This window comes from Phaenicophaeus curvirostris, chromosome 15, assembly GCF_032191515.1.
Source record: "Phaenicophaeus curvirostris isolate KB17595 chromosome 15, BPBGC_Pcur_1.0, whole genome shotgun sequence".
In the NCBI taxonomy this organism is placed as follows: domain Eukaryota; kingdom Metazoa; phylum Chordata; class Aves; order Cuculiformes; family Cuculidae; genus Phaenicophaeus; species Phaenicophaeus curvirostris.
In genome coordinates, this window is record NC_091406.1 from 1,844,186 (window position 1) to 1,866,843 (window position 22,658).

At 46.1% G+C, this 22,658-nt stretch overlaps 1 protein-coding gene across 1 annotated transcript; it reads right to left on the reverse strand.

Annotated features, from left to right (window-relative positions):
• Positions 1-5,084: 5,084 nt before the first annotated feature.
• On the reverse strand, positions 5,085-22,551 carry SHROOM1 (shroom family member 1). Its single transcript, XM_069869094.1, has 7 exons — positions 22,529-22,551; positions 11,931-14,690; positions 11,397-11,467; positions 9,164-9,745; positions 8,643-8,793; positions 7,164-7,436; positions 5,085-5,686 (listed from the first exon to the last, which is right to left on the reverse strand). Exons 2-7 carry the CDS (start codon positions 14,583-14,585, stop codon positions 5,429-5,431), a joined length of 3,990 nt encoding a protein of 1,329 aa, XP_069725195.1. The 5' UTR covers positions 14,586-14,690; positions 22,529-22,551; the 3' UTR covers positions 5,085-5,428.
• Between the last annotated feature and the right edge of the window lie 107 nt (positions 22,552-22,658).

Sequence of the window (22,658 nt, forward strand, 5' to 3'; positions counted from 1 at the left end):
GCTAATGTTTGTCTGACCCTGGCTCAGGCCGTCTTGCTGAAGATAACTCGGCTCTTGCATTCCTCGGCGTGTTTTGTTCTGAGGCACATCAGCTCAAAAGCCAGAACTGGAGAGGTTTGCAAACAAGCTCCAGGCTGCATTTCCATACAAAGGGACGGACGTTGTTCCCTGGCTGTGTTAGAGCAGCACGAGGCTGTGTGGTTGCGGTCAGGCTCAAGTAGGGTTTTGGCTGTTGCCATTCCCCTGTACGTGCTGTTCTAGAAAAGCTTCAGGAAACACCCCTCCTGCAACGAAGTCTTCAGGAGGCTCCGGCTGCATCACAAAACCAGGTCTAGTGGAAGAGTCGCTGTGCAACGCCAGCAGACCAACAGGAGCTGCAGCCACCAGCTAGGGGTAGAGGAGACCATTTGAAACTGTCCCCTACTCTCCATTGCTCATCCTTTCTCCTGCTTGGCATGTTTCCTCCATGACCTACATTCCTTGGACACACTGGTCTCCTGATTTGCATATTAATCGGAGTAAAATCGCGACATGGCAGGCTTTGCTCTTTCCAGTGATTTGTGCTAATGTGGGACCCCAAATTAAGAGGCTGTTAATGGAGATGTGGCCGGCCCGTAGCATGGGCACGAACAGCATGGTTGTTGTTTCTTGCAGCGGAAGAACAGGGACAGAGCGGATCAAAAGCTCCGCATTGTAATGAGGAACATTCATTTTCTCTCCAAGTTCCAAGGTTTATTTCACTAATTTATAAGACAAAACAAATGATTAAGCACATCTCACCCTTAGCTGTGTCTGCAACCCCAAACTGGGCAATCGCCAACTGCCGGGGGTTGAAGGATGGTCCTGGTCACCTCCTGGCCCTTCGGAGTCAACTGCTGGGCAGGTCTCGTCAGGAGACACTTTCTAATGGGGATGGGGATGCTGGCAGTCAGTGTCATTGCCAGATAACTCAGACGAGTTCAAAACCAGCATTTGGAGATAAGCTGCTCTCACCAGGCTCATTCCACTGATCAACACCCTTACACCAGCAAAAATTTCTAAAGCAGTGCCCCAAAAGGGACACGAATAAAAACCAAAAAGCCACTTGCAGCACAAAGCAGGTTTGGGTAAATTCGTATCAGAAACTCTTCTGGCAGAAATGCAGATTATACAAGAGAATTTCTCTGTGTAGAACTCACACCATTCCTCAAGCAGAATAAAACACAGCAGCAAATCGGGTTTTCTGCCCCGAGTGCACTCACCCAGTGCAGAAGCCGAGCAGGATCTCCCGCAGCAGCTCTGCCAGCAGCACCCCCAAGCCTCTGCCTGGGCAACCTCGAGGTTTGAGCACAACAAAAATTATGCTGGTAGCGCTCAGCTTGACCTGCCCAGGTAGGGCTTTGTGCCATCTTTGGCTGGACCCCAGAAAGCGGTGCTGGGGCCACCACCCCTTCCATCAGGAGCTGCCACAAGCCAGGAATCGCAGAAGAGGTTGTTTCACATGTGGTTCCTTCTTGAGGTAGTTTGGGATGTTCTTGTTCATCCTTTACGAGCTGAAGGCCATCAGGAAGACCCTTGCCTGCTTGTGCACATTTTCAGAAGCATTTCTGATTCTCTAAGTGAGGATTAGCAGTTCAGCCCATATTTTCTCTCCATGGATTTATCTATGGGATGACTCAGCTTCAAAGCCCATGTGACATTCAAGAGTCTCTCTGATAACCTTTAATGCCTCCCTTCATTTAGTAGTGAAATTCATGTGCTGCTTCTTGAGTGCATGATTCCTAGAGCCTGATTATTCCTTAATGTACATGTGGGCTCCCTCCAGGCATAGATTAGCTTTGCAATGCTGCTTGGAATTTATTTTCGAGATTTTATTCAGATGGTTGTCATGAATTTCCAAAGCAGAAAGAATATCATTCTACCCATTAAAAGCAGCTCTCACGAGCACCAAATAGATCTTTTGCAGAGTACATTTACATTAACCCCTGTGCACCTCCATTCCTTAATTAGCTCCACATGCCAAAATCCCACAGCAAAACACCCCAAGGAAGAAAACAAGGCCTGCGTTTAAAAAAAAAAAAAAATTAAAATCTTTGAGTGTAGTGCCTGAGAGGCTGACAGAGCAGTTGCTGATCCAGCAGCGACTCCCACGCACTGCAGTGGGTGTTAAATCCAATTTCAAATGAGCTACTACTTCTCAAATCCCCACATTTGCTGCCAAGTTGCTGTCAGACAGGCACGGTGCCTCATCTGGCTTCGCTGACCCCTTGCTCTGCCTCAACACCTTGCTCATCTCCAGCCCTAGGCAATAAAAGGGATCTTTTTACCCTGAAATCAGGCCCACCTGCTTTTGCTCAGCAGAACAGAAGCTACTGCAGTTTCTTCCCCCCACGCTGGCTTGTGCGTGGATGGCCAAATGAGTTAAGAGATCGTTCCTGGAATCCCACCAGCTTCCCCACAGCTGACATCCCAGGGGGGGAGAGCTACACGCTCACATTTTACCTATTCCTCCTTCTTTCTTCCCCCTGGCACCATTCTTTTGCTTTCTCGTGGATGTAGTTGTAATTAATTGATACCAACAGCTCCCCACAGGTCTCCAGTGCCAGTTCTCTCATGGTGAAGGGGTCCGGTTACCTCCACCTCAGGCTGTTCAGACAGTATCAGGTTTGCAGGCTGCAACAGGAGACTCCCAAGCATCCCTGATCCTGCTGCCTGTGGCTGTGGTGAAGATGTCCTGCCTGCTCACCCCAGAGGGTCAGGCAGCCGGGAGCTCCTTCATTCCTTACGTTCCCAACGCTCACCTGCCTTTGCTGGCACCAGGAGCAGCTCAGCAGGTCTCGGTGCTGGTGAACTGCCAAGGCCAACGAGCTTTCCTGGGCTCTGGGCAGCGGCTGGGAAGAAGAGCAGAGCATTCCCTGCTCCAGGCGTGCTGGGCAGGGGCGACTCAGTACCTGAGTAGCTGCTGGAGGAGTTGCAAACCAAAGGCGAGTGTTAATAGCAATAATGTACGAGCACTGCACAGGGGTTTGTTTCCGCAGTCCTCAACATTTACAAGGTTTGCTTCCCTAAGGACACCACCAGTCCCCGTCACCTACAGCTCAGCTGCTCGGGATCAGCCTTCTGCCTGCGTAGGGTCAGGAAAGACTGCCTGGAGCAGTGCTGTAAAAAAGACCCACGCTGCATTTCTGGCTGTCTTGGCTTCCAGCTCCAAGAGGGAGGAAAGGAAGAGAGAAAGAACAAGGGGAGCTGGGTGAACTCGATAGCAGCATATTTTAATTAATATTTTTAGCATTAAGAGCAATCTATTCTGTTCAGATCACTGGAACAAAATGTTAAGATTCACAAAACTACTCTTTGCTACGTACCATCGACTTGCACACTTCATTGCAAATATCTTTGCTGCTACACACCATAAAACTGGCTTCTGATGCCAAGCCTTGGCAGCCTTACTCAGGGTACTACGCTGTTTCTCTTGAAATGTGAGCAGGGCTACAGCTACCAGTACTTCTGCATAAATATGCAAATTTAGAAGAGAACAACGCTTCTCTGTTGGAGCCTGGACAGCACCTGAGGACACACTCCTTTATTCTGAACACAAACACAGAGCAGCTGCTAACCCTGGACTCTGGCAAGCTCTTTGTGTCTAACTGCACTGCCACGTAAAGCCCAGCCCACTTCTCGGTTTGCCCATGGGAAGAGCCGTGCCCTGCACCCTCTGCGGTGCCCTCCGACAGCAGGGTCAGCAAGTTATCCTTAACAAACATTGCTCAGGCAGAACACACGCGGTGGTCTCTGTCATTTCTCAATCAGTTCATTCGTGTTGTCCAGTGGGTAAACTCAGATGAAGAATGGGATCTGAGGTAAAATCATAGAATGGTTTGGGTTGGAAGCCCATCCAGTTCCACCCCTGTCATGGGCAGGGACACCTCCCACTGGATCAGGCTGCCCAAGGACCATCCAACCTGGCCTCAAACACCTCCAGGGATGGGGCAGCCACAATTTCCCTGGGCAGCCTGTTCCAGTGCCTCACCCCTCTCATAGGGAAAAATTCTTCCTTATGTCTAGTCTAAATCTGCCCCTCTCCAGTTTATAGTCATTACCCCTCGTTCTATCACTGCAAGCCACAGAATCACAGAATATTTTGGGTTGGAATGGATCTTAAAGATCATCTAGTTCCAACCCCAAAATGAGCCCAAACCATCCATTTAAACCCACATCAACTCCCCATCGGGGGTGGCTGCGTGCTTACTGAAAGCTTCATGCAATCCCAAAGAAGATGACGCCTTAGGAACAGGACACCTTCTCCCAGTGGTGACGATACCATAGTCAAGACACACACCTCAAGTAAAACATCACAGAACAAGGAACATCTATTTGCCTGTGGAAGAAACCCGAGTTCGATTAGTAGCTGCTTTATTCATGGACTGGGTATGTAGCTCAGACACAATATTCCTCTCACTGAGTGCTAAAAACCACACACACTCAAGTTTTAAATACAGCAACATCACCAGTTTGACTCAACACACATTAGTTAAAAGATTTTCACCAAGGGATTTATATAAAGCCTCATTGAAACAGAATAATCTCCACTCATTCCCACCTACCTTGTTCTGCAGCAGAGCTTTCCCCCAGTGCTCAGCACTTCTTGTGCACACTGACAATTGAAAACTACCTCAAAGCAAATCCCTGGATGGGCTGCTTGAAAAATAAACACTTTGAAAGCAGAGCAAGCATGTGCAAATGGTTGTGCAGGAATAAGCTCAGGGTTTATCATTCCCAAAAGCGTTCATTTAAGCTGCCTTCATCACCCATCGGCTCTTTTTGATGTCAAAAAGGACCATATTTTTCTCACCTCCTGAGACCCACTACTGATCAGCCTGCACAGAGCCAAGACAAACTCACAGATGCCAACTGCCAAGAGAGGAAATAGTTATTTTCTTCCATTACAGAGTATTTTTACCAAGTTGTACATATAAACAGTAGAAACAAGGAGTTTCTCTGAAACAGCCCATACTGTTTCCTATGGCTTTGCGCAATTTCCAATTCAAATCTCAGCACTCCCATCATTTTTCATTCCAAACACTCAACCCACCCACAAGAGGAAAATATTTGTATCATTCTTTTATTGAGATTATGTCAATCTGGAAACAGATGGACAGACAACGAGAAGGGGAAATACATGCCAAGTTAATAGGAGCAATACATCCTATCAGTCATTTCCAGACCGCGGTCTGCTACAACGCTGTACAACACTGTCAGTTGGCTTGTCTGCCAGGGAAGGGGGTCCAGCGTGTGCCTAGATCATCGCCAGCACATCTAAGCACTTGTCAATCCTGTGGCACCAACAGGACTGCGAGACTTCCCAAACCGAGCCCAGTGCAGCGAGTGCGTGGGGATCTCCAGGGAAACATCACAAACCACAATGTGCAAAGCGGACGCTCTGTGGGCGTCAGAGAGGTATTATGCTCTTCTCCAGATTTTCTAATTGTTCCTCAAAAAATCTGATTTGCTCTTCAAGGTCCTTCTGTTCAATCAGCAAGGAGGTCTTGACTTGAACAAAGCGTCGGTAGTCCTGGAGCTGCTGGTCGGTTAGGTACTTGGCGAGGATACCAGAGACCACTCTTTCCCTACGATCTAGATTCTCCTTCAGGTCTTTCGCATCTTCCTGCTGTCTAGACAAAAGCTTGTGCCGTTCATTCAGCGATTGCTAATAGAATGAAAAAACAAAGCAGCACACTATGAAACTCATCATTCCTGGCAGTCTCTAGATCTTCGTTTGGAAGCCACAGTCGATTTAGTTTAATTACTTCCTCTTGTGGGCTTTATGTTCCACATGAGCCTTTTCTCAATTGAATTACTCATTCTTGTGGCTTGCAAGGTAAAGACACCCAGTAAACCCCATCAAAGCTCACTTCTTCCATGCTACCCTCAGGAAAAATAAATCAATATGTTTAACGTTCTGGTAATTTTAGAGTATCCTGCATCCATCTTCACCCGATTAGAAGCTCTTTAAGGCACCTGACTTTAGATGTTGAGCTGCGAGTGGCCAGAGTGCCAATGTCACATTAAAATGATTGTGTGACTTCTATTAAAAGGTACGTGGGATAAAGTAACTTCAAGCCAGACAGCAACTGAATATAGCAGAGCAATGGTCACCACTGACACCCTAGAAATGGAGTCAAAGCTCGAGACTGCTGGTTCCGCAAACATCGGGGCAATTGCAGCATCCGGGAGAAGGTTGTAAAAATGCTGGCACGTAACCAAGCCTTTATCAAATTCTTGAATGTATTATTTTAATATATTTACTATGAAGAGGATAAACATAACACTAAAGAAACAGCAGCCCCCTGCCAGCCACAAAGCCCAAATCTCTGTGAAAACCGGCTAGAAATTATTCCTGTTAACACAACTAATGTTTTGGAGCAGGTAGGTCCTGACTCTCCATACCACGCTGCATGGCAGGGCTCTCCTCATGCTCCTGTGTGTGTGAACTACAATAAACCTCTAGAGCCACAGGTCAGCAGCAGCACAGCTCCAGGAAACCCCAGCTTTCCTAACTCTGCTTTCCTCATTTCCAAATGAGAGATAACAGCAGGTATCATAAACACATGTTCAAAAGCAATAGGACAGCAGGAAAGAATCATTTCTGGGATAAATTTGGGTTGTCTTCTCCAGGAAAAAAAAGTGTATTTCAGACTTAAAAAGATTTCCTGGTGACATTAGACAATTCCCAATTTCTCCAGCAAAACTGGCTGGTTGAGTTCAACTACAGGAAATTTTATCTCAAGCTGCGACCACATCATCTTCCTGCTCGCTATAGTTAAGACATGTAATATAACTTCAAAGGCAGGAATTACTGCATTGAAATTACCAGTGGGAGGAAAAAAACCAAAAAGCCCTCTGAAGCAGGGGTTTGGAGTGACTCCGCCTGAGGAGTCAAAGGCCCTGGCTCAGACTCTCAGGGTTTTGCTGCTGCTGCTGCCACCCCAGCACCCAGGCACAGAGCTCGCTCTGCCTCGGCTCTGGAGAGACAGCCTGTCCTGGGGACTGGACCTGCCCAAGCAACGGCTGCCTGGGACTCACGTGTGATTTACAACCTCTGGTTAGAGCTGTCAGACAAATGAGGGGAGCACCTGGAAAGAAGAGAACAAGCCAAATGAAATACGCCGCTCCCTGTCACTCACCTTCTCCTCAGCGTCGGTATCACCATCGATCCTGCTCAAGGCATTCTGGACTCTGGCGAGGCGGCTGGACAGGCAGAGCAAGAGGCTCACAACCTTCTCGAGGTCACCAATGAACATCATGTAGCGCTCAAATTCATTGGGCTTGCAGACGTCCCTCACCAAAGCCTCCAGCTCCTCTCCTCGCTCGGCGCACTCCCTGGCTTCGGAGAGGACGAGCTCCCTTTCCTCCCACAGGGTCCGCAGCTTTGACCGGAGGCTGCAGACGAGTTCCAGCTGCCATGGGAAAAATCCACACAGAAAGCTGTTATTGCCAAAGGGAATCCATATCATTTCTAGAGAACTGATTCTCTTCACATCTTTACCAAACTTCGGATTTTTAAAATTATCTTAAGCTCTGGGAAAGGAAAAAAAAGAGAAACATTTTCTAAGTGGTACTTGATTCTCAAACTCTGAAAAGCAAATTACAGGTAATCGCCTTAGCTGGTGATATAATCCTCGGCTCAGAGAGCTCCCAATCAGTCAGAGGCGAACTGCAACAAAGATTACAGAACGATTACACGTGGTTATGCTCTTAAACAAGAGCATGGAGTGACAGCTCTGTTACCGAGCTTCACCAGAACCAACTGGAATTTCATTTATCGTATGCACAGAAAAAGTCAGTTCCATGAGCAATTCAAGCGAGCCACGGTGCCCGGGCAGAGAAACGAGCAGAGGAGGCTGTGGGATACAGGAATATTGATATGGAAAAACACCCCAAGACCTGGGTGGGAGAAGAACCCTATCAGCTTTTTGGGAAATCAGCCAGCACCTCCGTGAAGAGGAGCAGCAGAAAGGCAGCAGGTACTGAAAACACCACCTGCACAGAGGAGTTTCAGGCAGGCAGACTGTCACCATCTGGGACAGAGCACAGCCAGGTTTCTATAGGGGAAACAAACCCATCTAATTCTTCAGTGCTACAAGACTGCCCTGCAAAGCTGCTGGATTTCTGGTCTAGTCCAGCTCTGTCCAAGCTACTGCTATTCCCTGTGCCTATGGAAGGTAACAGGGCACTGCCACAGGCAGAAACTGCTGCCAGCTCCTGCAGAGTAAATAATATTGCTAATTCAGGCCGCCAGCTGTAATGAATTTTACAGATTTTGAGATCACATTCGAGTGTTACATCGGGAGCCAGCTGCCTTGCAAGGAAACATAACCAGCCCTGCAGGCTTTTTCCAGGTATAACCCATCACAGGTAACCTGCAGAAGAGAAGCATATGGGAGAAGAGCTTTCAATCAAAGCAGGCAGGGATTAAAACCCACCATTTATGACCAATGTGACCATTGGCCAGGACTTTACCTACTAGCAAAAATGGATTAAAAGTGATCTGTGAAACATTATTGGGATAAAAGTAATGAACAAAAATATCCACAGCAATAAGTGACAATAAATTCTTTATCGCGGTGAAGAAACCACAGCTCCTCTGATGGCCATCTACCTACTTTCTTGGAAGTGACGTCATCTGGGTCGCTTGTGCCATCCCTTCTGCTGCTCAGGACTTGGTTCCCCTCAGAGGTAGGATCTTCACTCCTTTGCTTGGCTCCACGTTCAGGTACTGGACACTCTTCTGTTGCACCTTTACTATTTTTCCTGCTATTGGAACAGAAAATAAATACCTGTGGCAAACAGAGTTCTGTTCACAAACATTGTGGTCACGTTTTTATACACTTCGACTTCAGAGTCTCTCCCCTCTCCTAGCAGCAATTTTTCTGGTTTTTTAAAAGATATAAAGCAAAAGATTTGCAGCTGAGGTTTGTCCCAGCCCCTTTTATAAAGGTATCACTGAACTGCATTTCTTCTTTCATAGACTCATATTTCTCGGAATGTAAATCAGAAAGCTAAACTATTCTGCTAATAAAACAAAAGTAAAAAAACAAACACTCAAGCCATCTTACTACTACCTATGTGATATTCATATCCTAAAATAGCTTAAAATACTAGATAATGGGTGTTGTCTACTTACTTGCTGTCCTGCACGTGCCATACATCTCCCTTTTTTCTGCGCGATTTATCCAGCATGGAAACATTAACAGGAAAGAAACTCTCCATCAGGTCTAGAGCAGTTTTTCCAACAGGATGAGGCCTGAGAACATCAACCAGGGAATTGTCTTTGGCAATGATCTCCAGAGCAAGCTGTTCGTACCGCTGGTCTTCAGGAGACCGCAGTCTCCTTAGGGGCAGTTGTGTGTCTCTCTCGGAGACAATGTCCTCGTGGCTATCGTGCACGGACGTGTCCTTTGCCATCACACCTTTGGCTGCATCTCTGTCTCCTGGGCGCGGCTGAGCTAACGCTGCGAGGCTGGGCGCTGCTCGCTCTGGAGAGGCCGCAGGCTGCTGCTCCAAACTCTGCATTAAAGGACTGCCACTCACAGATTTAGTCCTGTGTTCCTCCCCTACTCGGGCATCTTCCTTGCCTGCACTTCTTGGGTTAAGAACAGAGACTTCAGGAAGGAGCCTCTTAGCATCCCGACAACACACGCGTCCACTTACATCATCATCTCTATATTCACCATTCCCGCATCCATCCTTCCCAGGATCACGGATACTGTAAGAAGACACCTCGTTTTACTTCAGGCACTTCCTCTACACAGATGTTTCTACAAATATTTCATATAAATAGATATTTTTACAGACTGATTAAGCAGCTACAGGCCATTTTCATCATCTTCCTCTTTTTATCAAGGTTTTAAAGACTCAGATTCCATAATGCCTATTAATTTTGCATGGGGGGGAAAAAAGGGAGTCTGTAAAATGTCTGGCCACGCCACATTGTTTGACACCCCATTAAGCTTTTCATTTTCTAATTATGACCGACATACATGTTTTCTGAAATAAACCCGTAGTAAGAAGTGCCCTAAAACACAGACTAATTAAGTCACTTGGAAATTTATCTATTACAGCCACCCTTTTACTGCAATTAAAAATAAAACCCTTATTTGATCTTAACTTGAACCACCTGGTGCTGGTGTAGTGATGTCCTGGGTGCTGGAAAAGCCTTTCCCCTCAAAAAGGTGATAAAAATATCTCCTGCAAATCACTACGGCATCGCAAGGTGATGCTGTACTGCGATACCTCAGTTAAAGGAATGGAGATGCAATATTGTCACCACAGACTGACAGATGTTTCTGGAGTGATGGATGATGAAGAGACACCTAAGAAAATAGCTGCAAACAGTGGTGGGTCTTATTCTGACTCACTCTCAGGCCTCATCACAGTGGCAGCTGTCAGGGAAAATGAGTAATAGCAAGGAAAACTGCCTCAAAATTACATTGTGAGATTAAACGGATGCAAAAATATGCATAAGAATGTCCTCAAGCTTTTTTTCCAGTAGTCCACAGACACCCTCAGTGTGGGCAGTGGTCCCAGCTTGCTCTCCCTGCTGGTCCCGGTTGGAACATTTGAGTAACGCACACTGCAAACGTGCCCCGTCTAGCTGGGCTTCCCCCACAGCTCAGCACCGCTTGCTGCTTATGAATGAAGCCAGTTCTGCATTTCTCATCTTTTCATCACTTAGCACATATCAGAGCTATGATCAGGCATGTTCGATGCTCTTGTTCTGCCCAGAATTTCCAGTTACGTTCAGACTGCCCTGCTGAGCCTCTTTGCTAAATAAGGAAATTTAAGGAAAACTTCAAAATCTTACTAAAAACACACATTTTCCAAAACCCATTGAGTATCATGAAACCCTTTGAACCTTTTGGAATGACTGGAACAGTGGAAATTCTATCACTACACAAGCATCACTGCCTTGTTGAGACAGAGTTCAGCTGTTTTTCTCCCTTGCTGCTCCTCAAACGTGCAAAACAAACGCACAGTTACTGTACAAACTGTCTAGTTCGCTATGTGTAACCACCACATGATTTTTTTCCTTTAAAAAACACACTAAAAGCCCCTTTTACTCTGCTCTGTGATCACACAAGTTCCAGACTAGGCATCCCGAGCTGCTGCAGATGCTGTTTTCACCAGAGCTCAGATGAGGGAGCTGTGATCCCAGAGATGTGGAGGAGAGCAGAGCAGCTCAGCTGCACTCTGCCTTTTCTTCTTCTGCTCCACACAGCACATGGGATTTTAAAGACTGTCCCAAAAGGAAGCAAAGAGCTTCAGGGGTGAATATTCCCACATGGACAACGGGGGATCCCAAGGGATAAGGAGAGGGCAGATGAGCTCCGCGACAGGCTCTGCCTTGGCAGCCTTACCTGGGGGGGCTGAGGCAGCTCTCGCAGTGTTGAGACTGAGCTGCTGCCTTACTGGCACATCTGTAAGTGTCCTGGAAACAAAAACAGCACATTGGGACAACCAGCACTGTCAGAGCAGGCAGCCGTTTAACTTAATTCCCGTGTTATGCCCAGAAACAGAAGCCAACAGCAGATCTGAGCACCTCTGAGGAGGTCCAAAGGCTCTGCTTCTGGGGGATTATTTGTTTGTGGGCTTTTGATTTTGTCTATCTCTTTTTATTAGTGATTTTGCCATTATGCTCTTCCATCTTTTTTTCCTAGAAGCCAAAGAACCGCTGAACACAAAACAGCTCCTCTACTCTCATAACAATTCAAAACAGAGGCAGCATCGGTGGAAGTCTGTCAGCCTCTTAGATTATTGGCCTTCTGACCCTTTTACTGCCTTAATTCTTCTTCTATGATGTTCAGCAGTTTTCCATGTCAATAGTCCCAGAGTTCCCCAAACCAGCCAGCCGTAAGTTGGACTCAAAATAGATATCTTAATATCTTTCTTACCTCCGTGGAAGGAGGAGTCGATTCTGATCTCTCGCGAGCTCTCCCAGACGCAGGAGCATCTGCCTGCGGGAGACTTTCAGCTGACACACACTTGCTGGTGCAGCTTTCGTCCGCTTTCCGGGGTGATGGGTCGTGCTTCAAGGGGGCTGCACCCGCAGCAGAGCTGGGATCACACCTGCTGGTCACATTCAGGGGCGGAACAAAAGCCAAAGGAGGAAAAACATCTGGCGGCTTTTCTTCAGCAAAAACTTGGCAGCAAACCTCATAGTTTTGCACCTTTCTGCTCCCATTTGAACTGGAAACCTTGCCAGGAGGCCATCTGGGATGCGACAACCTCTTCTGTAGGGGTGGCTTATGCAGCGGGAGGTGTTGTGAACTACCTGGTCTTTGATTAATCTTCCGTTCCATGTATTCAACAAGTGCAGTGTGCTGGATTTGTTTCAGCTCCGTCCTGGAAATACTTGAACTAGAAAGCGCCCTCCCCCTGTTTTCCAGAGTCTTTCTCCTAGGTGTCATCATATCTTGCTCAGTGATTTTATCCCTGACTTGACCCCATGGTACCTCCTTATCTGCCAGCTGATCGAGTTTCTCAGGCTCAGAATAACAGAGTTTCTTCTGCTCCTTTGTTACCCTTTTCTTTCCCACTACTTGACCCATTTGTGGCCTCTTAATTTCTTCACCTCGATTGAAACTGCCCAAGGATTCTAGATGAGAAGGGGGACAAGGAACAGGTTTCGCATCCTCGCTTGCACTGGATAAGGACAAAGACCTAAGGTGTTCAATTGAAGGCCTTTTAGAGGGCTTCTGTCTGAGTCTAACTGGCAAACTCATCTGTAAGTCTTTTCTTTTAAAGGAGGTTTCTCTTAGAACCTTTTTTTGAGCTACTTTGAGTTTCTCTCTATAGTCATTCTTGGAACTCTCATCCATGGATGAGGCGTGACTCCCGAGAACAGGATCTTCAGTCTTGAAAAGATGATCAGCACCACACTGATGGTGGTGGTTGGTCCTTTGAAGCCGATTGCTTTCCCTTTGTATCTCTGGGCACTGGGCTGAGGCAGAGCAGCTGTTTGCTGGAAATGCCTTTGGGGAGCTCCTCGAGTCCTCTTGACATTGGGTGAGCTCATTGTGGTGCAGGACGCTGGTGGGCTTCCCCCCAGAGAGATAGTAAAGCATGGGAGTCATCTGCCGGGTTATTTCCTCACCAGCTACATCGTCCTGAAGGTGCCTGAAGAGCTGGTTTTGAAATTTGGGTTGATAATTCTGAACAGGAGGTTCCTCCTCATCTACATGCGTGCTAGGGTCAGGACTGCTGCTATTAGCCTGTTTATCTGTCTTGACTTCATGTGAAAACTGAGATTTGGAATCTTCTTTTGGTCTGAAAAAAGACATTTGGTTAGCATTATCATAGCATTCCTTATTTCCCTGATCCGACTCCTCACAGCAAGGCTGCTCCACTTCTATAGGACTGGAGCTGCAGGACCATCTTTGCATTTTCACTTGCTGACTCCGGAATGGTTCCCTAACATCACTTTCCATTTTTCCTTCAGAGTCACAGCACTGATTTTGATCCGTACAACTGCTCAGCTTCCTGGAAGCATTTTTTATTAGAAAAGCACTCTCCATACATTTTAAGTCACAGTTGTCCTCAAACACATCTTGATCCACGTCTAAATGCAACCTGGTGTGGAGCAGGCACTGTTGGTTGGGTTCTGGCACTGCGCTTGCCACATCTGCTTCTCTTAAAGTTGTTTTATGTTCCCTGCGGGGATGCTCTTTGTCTTTCTGGGTATCATTAACAGTCCCAGGGTTGGCATCGTGGGACCTGGAGTCCACCTCTCTGGGAATTTCATAAGCATAATCTGAGTTATAAGCAGAAAGTCTTTTAGGGACATGAGCCACGCAGTCAGTCTTTAAATATTCTTGAAAAATGAATGAAGAAGGTCTGCTGAAAATGTGTGGATTGCTTCTTTTCCTAGGTTGTTGGGACAGGCTCCACTCTCCCTTTTCATCTGTCTTTAACCCCTGAATTTTTGATAGAGACACCCCATTTGTAGAATCGGAAGAAAAGCCACTATTTTCCAGATTCTTTCTACTAGCAGTTGCTACATCTTGACTTCCAGAGCTGCGTCTCCCTCTTGAGTTTTCAAGGTGTTTAGTGACTGTGTAGCTATCGAGTCGCACAGGAGGAGAAGGCGGAGGGGCAGCCCGAGGCAGCAGTCCCTGATTTAAAGTCCCACGGGTAGGAGTGCTTCCACAGCGTTCAGCGAGACCCGTGCTGTGAGAGTTGTCATGGATGCTCAGGTCTGGTGCCTCGTGTGGATGCAGGCATCTGAGGTCAGAGCTTGCTGCACTGACATTATAAATACCTCTCACGTATTCCGAGTCCATGTACGGCATCTGCTCTGGAGGCAAACAGCAGTTTTCACCACAGCACGATGGGGTGGGATACTCTGGAACATTTGATCCCCCTGAGAAGGAGCTGTAAGCAGAGTCTGCTCTTCCAGGGAGGCGCAAGAGATGTTCCACGCTGTCAATCGACTTCACTGGTGAAAGATGATTACTGTTTCCCGGAGAGGACGCAGGCTCTTCTAGCTTCCCAATTCTGCCACCCTGCCTGTGAGTCCATCTTTCGATCTCATTTCCAGATGAAGCCATAATGTAGCATTTCCAGAAATCACAGTCCGATTAAATATCCACAACACAGATGTTAGAAAAGCACATTTTTCTCTGTAGTCGCATTCCAGTAATACCTAGATGTCCCTAAAACGTAAGAGAAACAAGTGAAAAAGACTCAGTAGGAGGATTCTAATTGCAGCTGGGGAGATCAGGCAGTGAGTATTGCACATGTGCTCAAGGTGAGAGCTTGAAAATAGTACTTAGAGTAGCTAGAAGTAAGTCTCTGGCTTCGCTAGTTATCAGGATCATTTCCTCTACCACAAAGAGAGCAACTAAGTCTTTAATAACAAGAGTTACCTAGATGAAAATGGTTTGTTGTTGAAGGGGGCTTCCATGTCATTCCCATCAGTACTCAAAAAATACACATCTTGGAAAGCCTTTCCCAGAGACATACAGAAAGTGGCTTAATGAGAGATTGCTGAATTATTTCAGCGAGAGATTCTGCTGTAACAGATCACAGATTTCAAAGGACAGCCAAATGTTTTTATGGCTGATGCTAAGAACTGCCCTGCAAACACAGCAAACGCACTAGAAAACGCACTGGCTTAGAGTTCACGTACATCAAATACACAGAGGCTAGAAAACACCAAGTGCTGCTGATAATCACAGGCTAAATGAATTCTAAAGACTGATTAGTTATTAAAAGACAGCAAACAGCTCTGAAAACCATAGTTGGCCAACTGCTCCATGTGACACTGTTTCCATATTCCACATCCCTTTAATCCACCATTCCCAACACCGCACTTGAGCAGAGAGAGAAGTTCCATGGGTGACATTGCTGCTTAATCAAAAACCTTCATGTTCCTGCCTTGTTCCGGAGACAGTCCTTGTATCATTCACTTTAAGCCAAAGGAAGAGATGGATAGGAGCCAAAATACACAAGTTAATCTATAAAGGGAACCTGGACTGGGGGAGGCACAGTAAATAAATTAACTAGTTTCTGGGAAATGAAAACAGCCAAACACTGCACAGTGGGAACTTGTGCTGGGGGTTTTTTGAATTTAAGTCAGCAAGAAGCTGACTCTGAGAGGCCCAGGGGAGGTCCCTCTCTCTTTAGAGATGATCTAAAACACAACTGTGAAATTTAATTGTCTGTCCCTGACTAACAGGGGCACACAGGAAACACGGAGCATCCACAGCTGGTGACATTCCCCACCCTGTTCACCACAGTCTACTGAAGAATTTAAGCAAATAAAAACCTTGTGTTTTCTGAAGCTACACGGTAAGAAAAGCAGCTGCGAAAACACCTGTGCTGACACTGAATGCAGAACCAGACCGCACCGTGGTTGCTATCACGCCCTGTTACAAGATCCAAGCAAACAAACGGCACGTGGAAACCCAGAGCCCTGCCAGACTGCGAACGCCATGGTACCCGGGGAGCTGGGCAGCACACAGGATCAAACCCCAGGCGGCCACATCCCACGAGAGAACCAGAAGGCAGATTCCTCTGTCATTCTTATCTCTGGCTTTTCAGTCAAAGTTTTGTTCCAGTGGAACTTCTCCAAGCAGCTCCACCGACTCAACCTCAGGGGCTGCTATTAATAGACCAAGCCAAGGCTTTGTCTGGGACGTGCTGGCACTGTTCCACTGGCGTTAATAGAGCTACCCTGATTTACAACCGGAGTTTGGCTCCAGCTTTTCACAGCTATGTGCAGAATTCAAATAACAATCGTGCTTTGGTTTATCTATATGACAGCACTCTCTTGGTTTCCTATATCAGTATTTCCAGGATCTCTTTTTTCCCCCATTATTTCAAGCCACCCATTTGTGATTCACAGCAAGCTCTGCAAGAGAGTGAAGAACCTTTCCCTCAGCTTTATATGATGATATCAGAAATAACAGATGTAACTTCAATACCTTAGAAGGCCAAGGTAAGAACATCCAGCTTGGAAACAGCCACAGTGAGCACTGAGTCCTTGTTGGCAGCAGGAGCAGGAGGACACTGCAAGCTCCCAGGACGTTCCCTCCTCCGTCTGCTCCTCTCCTGGTGCCAAGGGAAGCTGCCTGCAGCCTCTCCTCCTGCTCCGTGGAGAAGCACCAGAGGATTTTCCCCTGCCCTGGGTGCCTCTGGCCCTGCTCTTGCCACGGCTCACGTTTCATCTGCTTGCTTAAGACTAAGTTGGCAATGTCACATTCTTGAAGTGACTGAAAAATTATAAGAACTGAAGTAACATATTGTTCTCCAGAAGTCTCTGCTGAAATTTAAATGGAATACTGAAAGAACAACATCTAGGATACTGCAACACACCTGAGGAAACACTTTTCCTGTTTCTTTTGGGGAAGATGCTTCCTAAACCCTGGGAGCAGAAAGGTTGATCTCAATGAGGAACGATGTGAAATCTGCCTTCTCTTCCACAGAGAAAAGAAAAACATGACTGTACTTAAAACTCAACTGATGTTAACAATGCTGTTATTGTTCTCCCCAGCTGGTAGGTGGTAGAGCACCCTCATGCTCTGCACTCTCTCTGGGTCTTCGAAATGCCCTGGCAAGGCTGTAATGCAACTCACACATTCCAGGCAGACTCACAATATTTTCATTGTAAACCTTTGCAAGCAAAAAGAAAAATGTTAGACTGAAAGTATACTAGAACCAAAAGCACCAGAAGATGAAGGGAAGCATATTAACAGCGTGTCACTCCATACCCAAGCTGGAAATAAAGCCAACAACAACATACTAAGAGCCAAAGTTTTGTTGGCTTTTTTGTTGCTGTTTTTTTGAAAAAGGCTAACTTGACTTCCATCCACTTATTTATTGCATTTACTCCAGTATTACCCAGGAAACCCCACACCAGAGCAGTCTGCAAATATAAAACACACATCTTTGCTCTATAGACCTGACAAATGTGACAGACGAGATGAACAAAAGCAAGAAACAGGATCTCCGTAGGGGACAGGACTTGTCTAACGCTTCTCTGCAGGGTGATGGCTGAGGAAGAACAACACCCAGATGACACGGGACATTGCATGCACAAGGCTGGGCTGCCTCTGAGCTAAGAGAATGATGTCTTACAGCTCAAAACAAGATTTGTTCCATGTTTCCATCATCATAATAACAGAAAAAAAAAATAGTAGTGGCAAGACAGTAGCAGGAAATTCACATTGTTACAGCCCATGCTGTACGTTTTCTCAGCTCAGCTACTAGTGCTGCACTTTGAAATTCCTTGTTGACCCAAACATCCAGCAAATCCAGCCTCCGAGCACTCAGTGCAGGTTCAAGTCCTGCTGAAGTCCCTCACAGCCCACTGTTAAAATACCAGTCACCACCTCAACCTCTTAATTCTAGGCAAAGGTGGTTGTATTGCACAATCTTGAATTCCTTGCAACCAGCTTAGTAGGTCAAAGCCTCCCTGTGCTAAATCAGCTCTGCCCAGAGAGCAATCGGGCACTGCAGACTGCAGTCAATTAACGAGTTATCCCTCTTTTAAGGGCAAGCTTTCTTCTACTGGCAGTTTGTTCTTGTTTGACCTCGTTTAGATTGCGTTAGGTGCTGCTAACCAATCCACATCTCACCTATATTGTTGCATACAATGCTTGCCCTAAGTGTCACCGACCTGAAACACAGGGATTTTCTTAAACAAACCTCTGATTTCCACTCAACAACCCAGCAAAAGCAGACCCTGGCACTGACCGCGGCCACGCAGGACGTTTGCCTACTCGTCTGCAGTTCCCTTAAAAGCCACCAACACACCTTTCCATCAGAGAAGCGAGAGTGAGCGTTTTCCTTAAACACAAGCAGAGTTTAATCCGTCATTTGAGACTGGGCTATTGGTGTTTATGGGTGAGAAATCTTAATTTTGGAAAGCCAAACAGGATTTCTCCTCCACGACACTCTGGAGATGAAGGCAACACCCTTGCTGGCACGCAGAAAACTCCATCAATTTCTGTAAAACTGCCCCTTTTAAACAAAGGGCTCCATGGAAATAAGGAGGAAAACACAGCTATTAATCCATATCAAACTACAACATGCAACCGTTCTCCAAGAAACGAGAACGATAAGTGTGTGAAATGCAAAGCAAACACCACGCCGAACCTCCCAGTGTTATGTCATGTACACGTTAGTGAACGACCTGTTTCTTATCAAAGGGCAAACAACTGATGTAAATATTAGCTGAAATTCTTCAGATTCCAATCAGTTGCCAAGCCTGCAGTGCCCGACCCGTCCGCTTCAGTGACCACGGGATCTAACTGCTACCAGAACATCCTCTGCAAGGCTCTTGCTTCAGCAGACAGTCTTAGGCTGCCCTGGGGAAACCAGAGCGCCGGACACCCTGGGGAAGGCAAGTTCTGAGTCTGGTACCACCGATGCCTCCGGTTGATGATACAGAACAGGTTCACATGTCCTCCTAGACAGGAACCTATGCACATGCACAAAAGGGATGCGTTCTCAGTAATTCTATCTCTGAGACACAAGATGGCTGGAAATAAAAGCTGCTCCTTTGACCAGAAAAATATCCAGAAATATCCAGACATTCCAGAAATATCCAGACATTTCAGACAAATGTCTGAAGTCTTCAAATTCCATCACTTCCACATGACTGCTGGAAAGGCAAGAGACATGGAAGGATACCCCATCTAGGAAAGCGTGGCAGTCTGATCACCTTTGTACTCAATTATCTCTGGAAGTAATTTCTTTTTCTAATTAGGTTCCCATTGTTACTTTTTTTCCTAGCCCATAGTCAATAATTTTATCCCCAATGACTTTCAGCTTCAGGAAGGCAAACATACCAGATGCCATCCTCTCTAGGAGACTGGAAAACACACATTCTGCCAATCTGTATTCTTCCTGCAAAATTTCTGAAGACACTAAAAACCAGATTTCTCATTTAGTGCAGTTTCCAGAGCTCTGACATTGGTAGCAAACAGCTGCCAAGGATCTCACACGTCAAAACACAAGGACAACCTTTCAAGTGTGTCTTACACAGGCCCAGTGGGAAACTCACCCTGATACTGAGAGCCGGAGAAAGACAGTGTCAGATGTTTTCAAAGCAGAGCCTACATGGGATTTAGGTGAGGTTTGTGCCTCGCGTGCAGAGAAATATATTTCATCATAGCCTGAGGAATGTAAATATTTCCAGTAAAACACACAGGTACAGACTTAAGGCTTTCTGGAGCTATGAAAGTGTCTTGAGTAAATTAGAAGAGGATGAAAATAACGCATCTCAACATCCCTTTTTTTGCAGGGGGAAGGCAGATAAATCTTCCAAAATTGCCTTGCCCAGCGCTCTAGAGAGAGTGTGGGAGCTTTGCTCGAGCCGTGATGCCAGGACGAGTCCATCCTACACCTTCCCTGGAGTTTTCCCGTGCAGGGATGGCATCGCCTTGCTGGACCTGGCATTTCAAAAACACGCATATATGGCTGGCAAAAAGCTGCGGCCCAGATAAAATGCTTTTGGATGCAAAAACCACGGTCCAATCTCTGGCCAGGGATTTAATGAGGAAGATCAGGTCTGGCAAGTCTCCGCAGCCCTGCGAGAGACCTTTTCCGAGCACCCAGCAGAGCCTGACCTTTCAATTAGAGCAGTCACCCGCCACATACTTCTCCATTGTCCTTGAATTCCCTGACTTTCCTCATTCAGCCTCAAAAATTTCTCTTGGCTTCATCACTCCCTAATCCACTAAACACCAAACACTTATTTTTGTTTCTACCTCTGAAAGCATTTCACAGGAAAATGTTTTCTGCCAGAAACCACAGCTTCATCCCAAACGCGTGCATTTCTTCCCAATCTTTTTCATTCCTTCTTATTTCATCACCAGACATCAGGAGAGGACAGCAATCAGCTTGTGCTCACTGGAAAACCTGGCGACACCAAACACAGGTGAGGAGGAGACAGAGCATGAGAAAGAGAAAGCAGAGATGTGGTGATGGAACTTGATCCAACAAACCCACCTCCTTGTTTATCTTACTAACTTTAACCACAGAACGTCACTACCAGCAGAACTATTTGCCACACAATAAAACCATTCTAGAATTGTACAACAGGAACAGATCCCTGTGCTGTTTCCTCCTAAGACCTTCTTCTAACTACAAATTAGTTTTTTAATAACTTGCTGCCCCCAATAAAGCACATCCATTCTTTCACAGCACCCTGACAGTCGAAAACGTAATTGGCAAACAATATTAGCACTTCCATTTTCTTACACACAAATTAAGGATTATGAGTTAATTACTTTCATATTAAAAAAAAAAAAAGCCATTAGCTCTTTAGCTCTGACATAAGAAAAATTATTCCTTTCCAGAAGATATCTGTTTTCAGTCTAATTCATCCAGATGTTAATGCAATAGTGGCTGCCTTTGTGCTGAGGGAGACAGGAATGTCATACCCTGTTCCCACAGGGCATCCCACTGGAATAAGAGGAAAGCACCACTTAAGCACAAGAGCTCACATACCAGCCTGGTCTGCTCCTTTGGCAAGTGTTGCATTGAAATATATTTCCATATCTTTTATTTGGGCAGAATTTGTAAATATTTACTCTTAATCTCACTGAATATTATCACCGTTTTCCGCAACAAACAATGAGAAACTGCATTAGCAGTCAAAATAATCTGGAAATATCTTGCGGTTATGTTAGTACAGGATTAACAATGGGGTGCAAGTTGTCCAGAATCACAGGCAGAAATTAAACACTCTGTCTGCAAACGGTATTCAGACACGCTGCAAACTGAGATGTTGGAGGAAAGCGATTGGGGAAAGCAGGAATTCATTTCATTTGGGGAAAAAGCAGCACCTCGAGCAATAATGGGAGAGACTTCACCGAGTGCGGAGGGCAGGGCAGCTCCTGCACCTTCGACAGCAGGAGAGTTGCTCAACGGGGAGAAGCGAGAGTTTCCGTTAGGGGACCATCTGGTCAGTGGGTAAATAAAGGACTGGGAGGCTCCCTGTCCATCCCGCTGTGTGCCCACCAGTCCCTACCCAAACAGAAAGGTGCCAGTTTTTTCAGGTACAGCTTCCCACATTCAATCCATTCTATGGAAACTTCACATTCCCAAATCACTCCTCCATAACCGGCATTTCACTTCAACACAGCCTGTGCTGGAGGATCATTCTGTGCCTTTGAACCAAGACAACCACTTTCTGTGTAAAAACATCTCACTGCCAGGCCTCTTTCCTCCTCTATTTAACATAGACCTACATTTTATCTTTTCTGCAAAAAAACCCACACAATCTGCATGTGCCAGGGTAGAATAGAACTCCTGCACTTGTGAGGCTGATGGTCACACCAGAGGGGACGCACTCAACTCTCCGTGTCCCCAGCGAGAGTGGTCTCTTAAGCACCATAACTCACCAGTAATTCTAGCATTTTAAATGTATGTTTTCTGGCATAAACAAAGCCCTGCCCTTGTTCACTTATTTGGCTACATTCACACATTTTCCTATGAAAAACGTCGCCTTGCACACGCAGAGATACAAGGAGAAGCCCTGAAGTTCAGGCTGCTTTGTGTAACCCCATGTGCCTAAGGCTGTTTGCAACCCTCGGTTAAACATTTCAAAATGCGGTTTTAATATTTTCCAAGATATATCCTGCTCCTTCATCTGTTTTCCTGCTGGCTGTACAGAAGGGTGCCTCGGGATGGGAGCAGATGGACTTTGGCAGCAGATGCTCTGGAAGAAACCCAAGAGCAAGTTAGTCCTTGGAAGAGAGAAAGGATCCATGGAAAACACAACCCTTCATTTGCCAACATTACTTTCTTCTCCTGCCCTCTCCACTCACTCACGCTCGGGTCTGTTCCTACTAGATGTACTGCAAACAAGATATGAGCAACACAGCGTAAACAGAACGTTATTTCCATTCTTTGCTTGCATAAGGCAAATATATGGATAGGAATCAAACCAGCAACTGCTGAATTAGAGAAGCAAAATACACCAGAAAAAGCATCTAAAATGCATACACCACCCCCACAAAGCGGCATTCGGCTCAGTTACCTCGCGAGCTGTACGCATTCACAGGAAGCAGAGCTAGCTTGGAGTTTCTACCTCCACTTTTCTCTTTAGAAAACAAAAGCTAATGCTTTGGGTCCACATCCCAGCTACACCCACAGAAAGGATCTGAAAG

Bases quoted from the DNA above. Each gene is read 5' to 3' on its own strand.
- SHROOM1 (XM_069869094.1), bottom strand. From the start codon at position 14,585: ATGGCTTCATCTGGAAATGAGATCGAAAGATGGACTCACAGGCAGGGT. The intron at 7,437-8,642 runs GTAGGTAGATGG...TTCCCATGGCAG, and splicing joins ATGACGTCACTTCCAAGAAA to CTGGAACTCGTCTGCAGCCT. The intron at 5,687-7,163 runs GTGAGTGACAGG...TCATTCTATTAG, and splicing joins ATACCGACGCTGAGGAGAAG to CAATCGCTGAATGAACGGCA.